This window comes from Triturus cristatus, chromosome 4_1, assembly GCF_964204655.1.
Source record: "Triturus cristatus chromosome 4_1, aTriCri1.1, whole genome shotgun sequence".
Taxonomy (NCBI): Eukaryota; Metazoa; Chordata; class Amphibia; order Caudata; family Salamandridae; genus Triturus; species Triturus cristatus.
In genome coordinates, this window is record NC_140585.1 from 302061257 (window position 1) to 302074797 (window position 13541).

A 13541-nucleotide genomic window follows, 5' to 3' on the forward strand; every position below is an offset into this window, starting at 1 on the left:
GAGTGTGAAGTGGCAAAGAGATGGCGGTAGGGCACTGCGCCAGACATTTAAGGGTACAGAAAAATGTCATCAAGCCAGGAAAGGGCTGCATTTAACACTAAAAAACAAGTTACTTACCTCTACACTGTGGTTCACCAGTATTGATATCTTTCATAGACTCACATGCTTGTATCTTTCCTGTCGTCATGGTGGGAGTCTCGCGGTAGTTAGAAAAGAAGTACCATAGAAGTGCATGACAACCACCAAAAGGAAAGAAAAACTTGACATTCGTCAGCATCTTTATGGAGGTCCAAACTTCGACCAATCAGAGACCAGCACCAGATCCCAACCTACTAGTCAGAGCCATCAGACCTCAGATTTCGTGAACAAGTGTGCTAAGGTAAAGAAGTAACATGAGATCAGAAGTGGCAAGCCTAGACGGGGAGGAGGGAGGGCTGCGTGTGAATCTATGAAAGATATCAATACTGGAGAACCACAGTGTACAGGTAAGTAACTTGTTTTTTTCTCCAATATTGAATCTTTCATAAATTCACATGCTTGTATCAGAGTAGTTAGCAGTATAATTCCATTAGTTTGCGAGTAGGCGAAGACCTTCATATGCAATAACAGAGACATATTGACAAATATACTAATACATATGAATTATGAATCCAAGTAAATCGTAAAATAGCAAATAAACTGCAACAACCAAATATACAAAACAAAGAGAATTGAAAGATATGAAAGATTGTACCATAAGCAAACAGATGTCGCAGGACATCTTGACCCACTGCAGCATCCACTTTCCATGCCGAGTCTAGGCAGTATGCTTAGTGAATGTATGCACATTGGACCATGTTGCTTCTCTACAAATGTCTGGAAGTGGCACACCACCAAACAAGGCTGTAGAGGCTGCCATCTTCCTTATGGAGTGCACAGACACTTTTGCAGACAAAGGCTTCCCAGGCTTGTTGTGGAGGAAAACAATCGCAGAGGAAATCCAACGTGCAATACTGTTCCTTGAAAGGGCTTGACCCTTCCGTGGTGAAGTAAAGGACACAAATAACTGATCCAATTTTCTGAAAGTTTTGTTCTATGTAAGTAGAACTTGATGCATCGCTTCACATCCAAAGAATACAATGCTCTTTCGGCGGCAGTTGAAGGGTTCCTAAAATACGTGGTAAGCACAACTGGTTCATTCAAGTGAAAAGAAGTTGGAACTTTGGGAATGAACTGAGGATTTGTTCTCAATAAATGTTTATCCTGTTTGAATTGAAGGAAAGGCGCAGCAACCGTGAAAGCCTGAATTTCACTGATTCTTCTAGCCGATGTGAGGGCTAAAAGGAGAGCCGTTTTCCAAGAAACATATTTCAAATCAGCCCTATCTATGGGCTCAAAAGGCGATTTCATCAATTGAGCTAGTACTATGGTGTTTAATTCCCACGGAAATGCAGGGCGCTTTAAGGGTGGGAAAACCCTGAAGAGACCTTTCATAAACTTCCTTAACACTTCTTGTTGACCACAAAGAAAGTTCGCCTGGTTTTCTGCGAAACCTGGAAATTGCTGCCAAGTGTACTTTGATTGATGAGTGAGCCAATTTTTGATTTAGCTAAGTGAAGTAAGTAAGACAAAACCTGTTCTGGAGTTGATAGCAAATGATGCAATTCTTTCTCCTCGCACCATTGGCAGAATCTCTTCCATTTTGCAGCATATGACCTGTTAGTGGAAGGTGCTCTGGCCCGCTGTAGGATAGACCTGCAACCAGGAGTGATGTTTAAATCTGTGAATTCATAGTTGTGAGGTTCCAAGCTGAAAAGCTTAAAGACTTTATTTGAGAATGAACAATCTGACCGTTGTTCATTAAGGGTAGGTTTGGCAGTGGAGGAAAGCGAATGTGCGGAGATATCGAGCACAGGAGAAGCTCCGTGTACCAAAACTGCCTCCGCCATGCCGGAGCTATGAGAATGAGATGGCATGGTTCTTTCTTCATCTTGTGCAACACTCTTAGGATGAGGGGAAACGGAGAGAACGCATAAGCTAAAGTCCCCGTCCACCGCATCTGCAGAGCGTTTCCCCAAGAGTACCTCTGAGGAAACCTGCTGGCGAACTTCTCGCACTTCTTGTTAATTTCTGTTGCAAAATGATCCAGTTTTGGAGTGCCCCACAGTTTGAAGACTCTTCTGAGCTGGACTACGTTTAACTCCCATTTATGACATCGGGAATTGGTTCTGCTTAGAGAATCCACCCAATCATTGTCTATGCCCGGAACATGCTCTATTTGCAATGTTATGTTGTGATGAACTAGCCACCTCCAAATCTCCTGGGCATGTTCTGATATCGTGAGAGACCTGGTGCCCACTTGTTTGGCAAGATAGAACATCGTTGTGGTGTTGTCTGTTCTTACTAGAACGGAGGATCCTTGGATTCTGGTAAGAAAAGCCTGCAACCCCAGAAAAACTGCCCCTAGTTCCGAGATTGATGTGTGAACGTGTTTCCTGAAGGGACCATTTTCCGTGTATTTGCAATTCCTGGAGATGCACCCCTCAACCGTCCGTTGTCATAATATAATGAGGCTGTGCTGGTCGGAACGAAAGGCCTGGAGAGATATTGATTTATTTTTCCCACCATGACAGAGACTGTTTCATTGTCTGAGAGAGAGAGATGATGTCCTCAAATGAGCCGTGCACCTGCACCCACTGCATGTCTAACTGCTCCTGGAGAGGCGTCATGTGCAGCCGATAATTTGGAATCAATGGGATGCATGATGACAGCATCCCCAGTAAGTACTCGAATACTCTCACAGAAGTGGACTCTTTTGCATGTAGAAGGGATGCTTAGCGCATTATCTTGAGCTTCCGTTCTGAAGTGGGATACACCTTCATTGACTTTGTATTTAGAAGCACCCCTAGAAAAACTCACTTCTGGCTTGGAATCAAGTGTGACTTCTCCACGTTGAGTTGTAACCCCAGAGACTTGAAGAGCCGCTGACAAGTCTGCGTAGATTTTTTGGTAGAGTGAAATGTAGCCCCCTTCACTAGCCAATCGTCCAGGTAGGGGTGAACCTGGTGTCCCTGCCTTCATAGAAAAGCCGCTACCGGAGCCATACATTTCGTGAAACTCTGGGCGCTGAGCGAAGGCCGAATGGCAAGACTTTGAACTGATAGTGATCCCCAGCCACCTCGAACCTGAGGAATTGGCAATGCTTTGCATGAATGGGAATGTGAAAGTATGCGTCCAAGATATCGAGGGACGCTAGAAAATCTCCCTTGTTTATTAATAAGAAAATCTCTTGAAGGGTTGTATTTGTTTAGCTGCCTGAGGGCCATGACCTATCTCCATTTCCCGCATTTTTCTTTATTAAGATGAAATTGGAGTGAAAACCCTTTTCTCGTTGCCTGAAAGGCACTTTTTCTACCGCCCCTTTCTTTAGAAGAATCGACATTTCTTGCCTTAGCGAGGACAAACGATGATGATGTGGATTTTTGGAGGCGGAGTTCGAGGAGGTTTGCGAACACATTTCAAGGTGTGGCCGTGTTGGATGATATCCAGCACCAATTTGTCCTTTGTGATTGTTTGCCGTTGATTCAGAAATGGAAAAAGCCGATGGGACCGAAGGTGTTGAGGACGAAATGAGGTGGCTGGCGGAAGATAAACGTCACTGACATCTTGAGGAATCCTGTAATTTTCCTCGTCCTGCAGGCTTGCGTCTAGCTGATTGCTGATTGTTAGACATGTTGGAGGCACGAAATTGCTGCTGTTGCTGACCTCCATATTGTGATCTGTAACCTTGACCATATGGCTGATATCTGTAAGATTAGTAAGACGGTCTTTGTTGGAACTGACCGCTTCCTCTACCCCCACGAAAGGACTGGAAACGACTTTGTTGCAGCGTGTCCAAGGAACATGCAGTCTCAGTATCCTTTTTGATGCCCTGAAGCTCCTCATCTACGTGTTTTCCCAAAAAGGTTTTCCCCATCAACGGGCATGTCCAGGACTTTCGATTGGACTTCAGGGCGGAAAGACATCGCCCTAAGCCAGCCCTGTCTATGAAGGACTGCGGCACCTGCCATTTGCCTGAAAGCAATAGATGACAGATTCATTGCAGAGTCAATCAACTCCGAAGACGCTCTAGCACCCTCATGCAGGAGATCTTTCGCTTCTCTCTTTTTATCCTCATAAAGGAATTCAGGAAGAGGAGCCAGGTACGGCCATAACTGACGGTCATACCTCCCCAATATTGCTAAGGCGTTAGAGGCCTTGATGACAGTAGCCACCATAGTAGCGAAGCGCTTACCGCTGCTGTCCAACCGTTTTCCTACCCTGTCTGGAGGCACAGAACAAGGAGATTGTGGATTCCTGGAATGCCTCTGGGCCGCCTGCATTATTGCTGAATCCGAACAAGTATGGCCAATTAAACATGCTGGAGCAGAATCAGGTGCCTTGTATTTCTTTTCCATCCTCGGTAACACAGCAGCAACAGAGGCTGGGCTCTTCATTATCTTCAAACCTTCACTCCAAATGGAATCCACAATTGGAATGGATCTAACCGATTACTTTGATGCATCTTTAAAATCGTAAAGAAAAACATTCAATTTGCACCACAGGTAGAGGCAAATCAAACCTTTTAGAAGCTCTCTCAAGCACTTCATGGAAGACCCCGATATCTCCCGGGGGGAAGCCGCCAGGGGAGAAGGCGACGGTGAAGAGGGAGCCACATAATCATCCCATTCTTGGCCAAGAAGGTCCGGATCCTGAGTGAGCTTCCCTTCCTCTGGTTGTTCGTCTGCTTAGCTCTCGATGTAATCGTCCTGTATTGTAATAAACCGAGGAGCCTGTTTCTCAACCTGCACAACAGGTGGCGGAGTAACTACTGGTGGGGGCAGAGCAACTTAAATACTTGGACCACCGCGTGTCAATGGAACCGGAGCATGGGTGTCCGGAAACCTTTTATAATAATCGTTCAACATACGTCTAAGGACCATGACCAAGGAGAGTGGGACCAGCATGGAATCTCTCCGAACCTCCCGACGCTCTTCATAAGCCTCATAAGGATAGTGCTCCTGAAAAGAGCCATTACATTGAGCCTGAGGGTGACCTGAAAATGAATAATCCCCTTCCATGTATTCTGATTGTTCTTGTGCTTCCTCTTCCTCATCAGTGCCCTGGCATTTGACTCTGAGTTGTGAGGGACTGTAGGGGGAACAAAAAGACTTTCCCCCGATTCCTCCGTATCTAGAAGGTGAGAAGGAAGCAACAGTGAGATCTTGGGTAATGGTGACAATCCTGGTGATTTTGGGACTCAATGCAGACTTTTTGTATTTGTCGACGAAACATTCGACGACGGAAGATGCCTGATAGTAATCGTCGTCGATACTGGCCGAGAAGGAGATTTAAACTCTGTGTTGACGGAGCGCCTATCGACGGGGCCATCAACGCCCTCTTCGACGGCGACGGCAGTCCCGTTGACGAAGTCGTGGACGTGATCGTCAACACAGAGTAAGTCGTCGAGAATGAGATTGGTGGAGTGGTGCACTGCTCATTATTATGACAGTGACGGTCAAATAGTCAATAAGTCTTGATGTAGAATAAATCTTATTTTATTTTCCAAGAAATGGTTTGCCAGCCAATGCGTTTCGTTCATAAAAGAACTTCTTCAGGGCATCAGTGATCACAAATGTAGGATCGGAGCAGTACAGTGGCCAATTTCCAGCGCGGGCCGCCTTGATAAGGGCCTGTGAGCGCGTAGTCTGTCAGGCGGGCTGCGAGTGGAGCCGTCAGCTGAGATGCACAGAGTAAGTCGTCGCCGACGATGCCGTCGACGATGAAACCGTCACAACTGTGCTCGTCGACGATGCTGTCGCCATGGCCATCGACGAAGCAGTCGTTGCCACAGAAGTCGGGGATTTAGAAGAAATTCTCGATGACGGGTCCGTCAACGGTGCTTTCTTCGTCGACAAAGCCTGATTAAGAGGTGTGACAGGCAGAGAGGTAGCAGATGATTTCTTTAGGCTTGGATCTTTAGGCTTAATGGCTGTCTTTTCGGCAGTGGAGTATTTTTCTGCCTTTAATTTCTTTAAATCAGCCTTTAATGAGGTAGAGCCCTCATTATTACGCTTTCTCTCAACTGAGGATGGCCCAGGACTCTCTTCAACATCAGATCCAGATTCCGATTTTGTTTTCTTTTTCTGGAGCATAAGAACAGCCTGGCCTCTCTATCCTTTAGTGTCTTCGCTGAAAAGGTTCTTCAGTATTTACAGTCCTTGGCTGTATGTTTAGGATGAAGACAGTCTTTATGTGGATCTTCAGAAAAACGTTTTGCCTTTCTACAGGATCTACAGGGCCTGAAAAGCATCTCCTTAGAAACTTCAGCAATCCTTAAAGTAAAGAAGGTAGAAAACAATACCTTGAGGTGAATTCAAGCAGGGTCAAAAGTTCACTCACTGACAAACTGAGCAGAGCTCAGGGAGACTTCCTTACACACGATGTGCTGTTAGGAATCTGAGGTCTGATGGCTCTGACTGGGGAGTTGAGGTCTAGGGCTGGTCTCTGATCGGTCGAAGTTTGGACCTACATAAAGATGCTGACGAATGTCAAGTTTTTCTTTCCTTTTGGTGGTTTCTATGTACTTCTATGGTACTTCTTTTCTAACTACCGCGAGACTCCCACCATGACGACGGGGAAGATACAGGCATGTGAATTGATGAAAGATTCAATACTGGAGAAACACCATAGTGTCAATCGTCAATACAGGGACATGGATGGTGAAGCAAGGCCACAAAGTTATGCATGCATGATGAGAAAGTGCCAAGAGCCAAGGTATAGAGACACAAGAGATAACATGTTAAAGTGCAGCTAGTTGAAAGAAAGTAATAGAGGTACAGGCTCACAGGAAGCAGGATTGGGCAATGAATCAATTGTAAGGTCCCGCTTCCAGAGCTGTATTGATGTTGGCGGTACCTAACTTCCCTACAGCAGCTTGAAGGTACTTGATGACTTTGATATTTAACATAGTGCTCACAGGGTTTAGGCTGGCAATTAATGCCTGACGACAATGTCAAACCCTCAGGCGGTTATAGTCTCCGAGAATTAGAGCGTTCCTAAAATTGTAGCAAGGAGGGACAAGTACAGAGGATATGGATAATGTTTTCCCTGCTCTGGTTGAGCCGTGCCGGGAGATGACCCCGCAGATTCCACTCCCCCAGTCTAAGCACTACGAACCTGGATTTTAACCACAGCGAGTATGTGCAAGTAATATAATGCTGTTCTTTCCATTATTCATAGAAATTGATTACTTCCCATGAGTGAGAGTGTTTGGACAGTGCAAGTCTCTAGTATGCTGACTGTGGAAGATTTTGTTCCCATGCTTCTCTAAGTGAAAATTGGCTTAGTTTATCATTAGGATATCGGCTGTAAGATGAGGCAGATCCTAAACTGCTTAAGTCTTGCAAGACTAAGCCATTCATGGTGTCTTGTGGGACTAGTCTGAGTCTGTAACATTCATTTAAAAAGGAACTGCTTCTGTCTGGCCTTGGTCTGCTTTATAGGATTGAATTTGAGTTAATTTGTGCAATAGAGAACTGTTTTATAAATCCAAGTGATGATTATCTAGCAGGGTGGCCTCCTTGCCCAGGGTGATTTTACTCCCTGAAATCAGCGTTGGTGTTGCATTGGCTTTCATCACCTGAAGTACGGGATCTAGGCTTGGATTCCGTAGACTATTGTCAAACATGAGGCTGTTGCCTTTTTCTTTAAGGGAGGTCATATGATTGTTAAAAGTACCTTGTCTGTCTAGACAAATGCCCATATATTCATGCTCTGTGCTTTGCGAAAACCATTCCCTATTAAGATGCAACTTTCCGGGATCTGCGGTTTTCTTACCAAAAATTATGCTTTGGTTTTTGTGTTGTTTATTTCAAGGCTGTTCTTGCCAATGTAGAGGTACAGGGTTATAAGCAGTCGCTGAAGACCAATTTAGATTTGGTTTAGCAAAACAAGATCATGTACATAGAGCAGGACATGAAAAATAATATTTAAGGTTAGCCATACCTACATCTTCAGAGACATGGTATATTTCACATGTGAGAAAAAGAACCACGTTTGGCATTTTTCTTGCCTTATGAGCTTCCATTCCCCTTCCACTACCCACCACCACAGAACACCCATCCAGGCAGCCTTTCCATGTTCTGAACATAAGAACTAAACATGCGCTGTCTCCATGCGTTGAGCGCGGAAACCAGGAACACACTGCCTTCTCATAAGTGGATGCTGCTGCCCCTCGCACGTTCCTTGCACAGATATAATACTGTGGTCCGCATGGCCTGAAGTTAGTCTGCCCTGACATGTTTTGAGGATCCTTTGTATAGCTGCTGCCACAACTGGCCTTCAGATGCCAGCCATCATGTCCATTATTGTGACCTTTGAACTGTTGTGAACATCCATGGCTTTATGGCGGTGTATACCACTCAAATGATGGTAACCCTGGCATACTGGTGGCTTTTCTTGGCATGCTGTTTTTAAGCTTAAGCAAAGGACTACAATATCATCGAGAAACCCAGTCATTCTGCTCGCTCACTGTTCCTCCCACCCAGAAAGATTCCCTCCTCTGAGAGGATGGTGATGGTCCTGGTTTATTGGCAATTGGAAATTAGCTTTTCTGATTAGGGGCATAACTAAAGTAGGTTCCCAGTAGCATTGCAATATATAATAACCCTTCTAAGTAACAAGATATTGTTGTTACCTGTACTGTGCCTTTGAATCAAAAAGGCATTCTTCCTCACATTCAGGTGCCCTATCTACCAATAGACAAAAACTTAGTTGATAACCAAACCCTATCCACCTTCTTATAATGAGGAATGGGCGGTCCATATGTGTATTCCCATTTTTTATATGCAGCTTTAGCTTCCAACAGATGTTGGGGAACTGGTTGTCTCATAGTTGGAATGTGATGCAGCAGATGAGAGACTAAAGGAGTATGGCAATTGACAATTCTGACTGGCACAAGGAAGAAACTGAAAGGGTCAGTAGAAGCGAGAAGTGCCCATATAAGTATGTGAGGAGTTATGGTAAGCAAACTCTGCCAAAAAAAAACACATGCTCCATTCTGAAGGATGGGTCGTTAAGAAACATTGTGGGTACTCTACCATGGTCTGATTTATTCTTGTCTGTCCATCAGTTTTAGATGTTAGCGGATAGATTTATAATGTACAGTACCCGTTAATCAATTATATCCCAAAATTAGCTACAACTGAGAGCCTCGGTCAGTGATCCGGTGCCCATGGAACCCCATGAAGTTGAAATATGAGTTCCAGAAAGTTGTTTGACAAGTCTAATGCCCTGGAAAAATTTTGTGTTGGAGGTGAAACATTACAGAGTTGGTATTTTACAAAAGAAATGTAATTTACAAGTGAGATGAAAATGCTCCTACATTAGGCTCAATTGAACTCTGTTAAATTTTACTAATAATTCATTCATCACGCTCTTTTAATGACACAATTCCTCTCACTTAATGACACAAACCTATCTAATGCTTTTTCTTAGTGCCTTCTGATAACACTCACCTCTACTGTCAGAATGCATGGTTCCCTGGTACTTACTTGTCTCGCCAGCATGGAAGAAGTAAGGCAGATCGACTCCTTTAGAGGCGGGTATTTCCAGTGCATCCTTGAAGTACCAAGTAGGGTGTCCACTATCTTCGTGGGCAGACTGTGCAGAAGAAGGAAAGCATGTTTATGTGTCCGCCATAAAGCACTTAGTCTGTGAGTATCCATTCTTAAAGCACACTTGACTGCATCCCAGAATGGGAAGAGAAATAGATGCCTAAATAACAGGAGCCATGCATGTCAAAAAGCTAACATGCTGACCCCGCCTAGAAACATTTCTGATTAACATAATTCAGCCACTCAGGACAGCCGTCAGTCATAGCTGATATTGTTGCATACAGTGAGTCATTGGTTCTGCTCTATGAAGTTTGTTTTCACTCCCACGGGTGACACAAGAGAAATTAGTTCAATGCACCAACGCTTGAATGTGAAATATAGGTTTTTGTAGCCCTGCAGAACCCCACCCAATACATAACTAAAGTGGCGTCAATGCTTTTGGGGCATTAACAGTCCCTTAACAGGGATTCTGGTATGCCGTGGTGATTTGAAACAAACAAACCTATTTCGTTCTCCTTAATATCACAAACAAACAACTGCACTATGAAAAAGACACTTCAACTAAAAAGCTTTTTATTTCCACAGTCTTATTCTATTGCTTAGCACATCTAAAATAACCACACAAAATATCATTTAAGCAGCACAAATGAATGTTGCAAACATAGAGAATAAAATGAAAATTTTCACGATAGTTAAAATGTCATCGAAAAAATCTAACACCCTAAAACCTACTTCTATTCGCTACACTAGGAGAGCATGGAGTAGTATAACTTGCTTCTAGAGTTTTTTAAGAAGAATCAGCGCACAGCATATCTGTTTACAGTAAGAAGCTGTCATTATCAGTAGTAGGGGAGGCTGTGTGCCCTGGAAAAGGCAAACACACCTCACATCAGCTCCTCACCTCCCGGACTCGCTCTTTATCCGCTTTCATAAGAAAGTGCAGTACTAGAGCATCTCTGGAAGTATCTTTCTCAATAATCTGGGTCGAAGCACCTCCATTGACAAATGGTCAAGTGGCCTTTTCTACTGTATCTAATCTAAGATGGGAATTTCCCATATCACCTTAGGAATGTCTGGCATAACCAATGTGCATCAAGATGCTAGTCTAAAACACATTCTCATAAACAATAATCAAAAAATTGCAATTCAGACTATGTCTGAGGGACTTGATGTTTTCACAGGTTCTTGGAAACCCAGCGACAGACGACATCTGCGTCACAGGCATAGATGTTGATGACTCTGCAAAAAAACTGAAAATGGAGTCTCGGCCTGCCCAAGATGGAGTTGGGTCTCAACATAACACTAATTGAATGTTGCTCATCCTTGAATCTCCTTGAGTATTGTGAGCATCCTTGGCATTATGATGCTGTTATGATGGCATTATGATGTTCACCCTTGACATAAAGGTGACCAACTTTGGCATATTGTGGGCATCCTAAGCATTATAGTGACCATTGCTGGCATTAGATGGTAAAACAGTTATAAGGCAGGCAGAATCATTTGATGTGAAGATGCTGTACTTTTTGTACCGGTGAGGCCTTGGTGAAAATGACACGCTAATACTTGTGGTTCAAAACTGAATTTCCTGAAAACAAACCCAGGTATATGGAGGCAAAATTAGTTTTGTTCCAAAAAATTACTTCTGTGGGTGAATTGAGACAGTTTACCTAAATGGCCAGTCTAAGTTTGATGGGAATGTGTGCCTTTTCATTGATCAGATGTTGCTCTCTTTACAGAAAAGTCTGAAGGCTCCTGATCTACCTGGACCCCAACACGAGGCAAAGCCAAACACTGCTCCTTAAACTATATTAATTTTGTTACCTTACCTAACCTTGAAGCTAATTTTCAACCTAACCTGAAATTATGTTAAAGCACATTTTTTTGACTTAAATATTAATTTATCATCATCATCTTTATTTCGACATGAGTCATAAAAGTAAGCATACAATTGAGAATAAAAGAAACAATATAATAGGTAAAATTATAGAAGACCATATACATTGCAGATAAATATTAGCCACACCCATAGATCATAGCCGTAACAGTAGTCAGTGCAGTGTTTCTCCGTACGATCTATATTATATTGTGGAGGACCTTCTCATACAAATATCACACTCTTACGAGAGGGTATAGTATCAAGGAGGGATATCACAAATCCTTCTATTCCTCCACATAGCTGCGAGGAATGAAGACACGGCAAAAACTATTACAGTCGATAGATCTATTTTAAAGATTCGATAAGCATGCATACAGTGGGTGAACCCAAAATTTTTACAAACGGGAATAATCCAACGCTTTCTAATCTTTTTATAGGCAGGACAGAGAAATAGTATGTGTCGTTCATTTTCCTGGTCAGCGTCACAGCCAGGACAATTTTTTGGGGAGAACGGAAGCCGTTTAGTCGTAAAGGCTCTTATAGGTAGGGTGCCGTATCTCCACTGCAGATACAATTTTCTTGTGAAATGTGGTCTAATATCATTTAAAACATCCTCAAAATGGTAAGAATCTTTGATCATTAAAAAGGATTGTGTTAAAATGGATGATTGAGATTTCTGCATAAAAGCAGATAATTTAAATTCATAATACAAATTAGCCAAGTGCTTTCGTGAGACACTATTACAAGCTGTCTCCGGATCAGACCACAACTGTGGTAGGCCTATTTTCCCCAGTTCCTCTTTCACATACCTCAGCCAGGGATGTTTCCCTACATTGGGTAGCCCCAGGACTTCCATAAGTTCTTTTCTATAAGCCTGAAGTTCTGGGGTAGTCCAAATGCTCCGCCAAAATGTTAGGGGTTTGAGACCCAATTCCTCATCTATAGATCTGAGGCCTAAATCGAGTCTCATTGGCAATAAGGGAGTACTGGGGGGGAGGGCCAACAATTGCCTTAGAAATTTGTTTTCTGTGAGTGTAATCTCCGGACGGCAATAAAAGCCCCAGAGCTCACCGCCATAGGTTACTCCACCCCTTGCCTGTAATTTGTAAATTTCGAGGGGTGGGCCAATAGGTTTGGCACATGATTTACTTATAAGTCTTGTGATCCCCCCAGCTACTTGGGCTTGTTTTAATTGGGTTTAATTTGGTGTGGAGCCCATGTCATGGATTCATTTAAAGTACTCAAAAGTCTGGACCCTTTCTAGAGTAGCTCTCCCTATGCTCGGGTTAGGGCGTGTCATTGCTGGTGGGTTAAAAATCATATATTTTGTTTTAAGGGCATTGATTTCTAAGCCCCGTTCGAGGCAGAATTTCTCAAAGCCGTCCAACACTCGTTGTATACCCATCGGGGACTTCGAGAGTAGTAGAGTATCGTCTGCGAACATAATCGCAGGGACCCGAAGTCCAGCTAATTTGGGAGCGTCACTATTTATGGCCTCAGTCAGGTGTGAAAAAACACCATTGACGTAGAGGCAGAATAGGGTGGGAGCCAACCACACCCCTGTCTGACTCCCTTGTCAACGGAAAATCTAGATGTTAAAGCACCATTTTTCCCACACCTGACTTGTGCAAAATTTCCCTTATCCAGTCGGATTATCATATTCAATAAGGGAACAGGAATGCCAAGTTGTAAAAGGACAGACCATAGTTTGGCCCTGGGGACCAGGTCGAACGCTGCACGCAGGTCCACAAAAACAGTGTATACCACCCTCAATTTTAACAGTTTTCCAAAATAGCAAAGTCAGGCGGAAAATCTGATCCGTAGTAGAGACATTCTTCCTAAAACCTGCCTGGTAGGGGCTCAAAATAGAAGACTCTTCGATCCAGTCCCTGAGGTAATCCAAGATCAGCCTCACAAAGATTTTTTGAGATACATCAATAAGGCTGATAGGCCTGTAGTTGGCTGGGAGGAGAGGTGAGCCCTTCTTAAAGATTGGGACTATCTCATCTCCCAGCCAAGTACTAGGGATC

General features: G+C 43.5%; 1 protein-coding gene across 2 annotated transcripts in view; it reads right to left on the bottom strand.

Moving 5' to 3' along the window:
* The window catches only part of LOC146854820 (adenosine deaminase 2-like), a 511041-nt gene that overhangs the window by 170589 nt on the left and 326911 nt on the right, over positions 1-13541 (bottom strand). For both annotated transcript variants that reach the window (XM_085650538.1, XM_085650539.1), the window contains exon 7: positions 9573-9681. In XM_085650538.1, coding sequence (XP_085506664.1) covers positions 9573-9681 — 109 coding nt within the window. The remainder of the gene's footprint in view (positions 1-9572; positions 9682-13541) is intronic.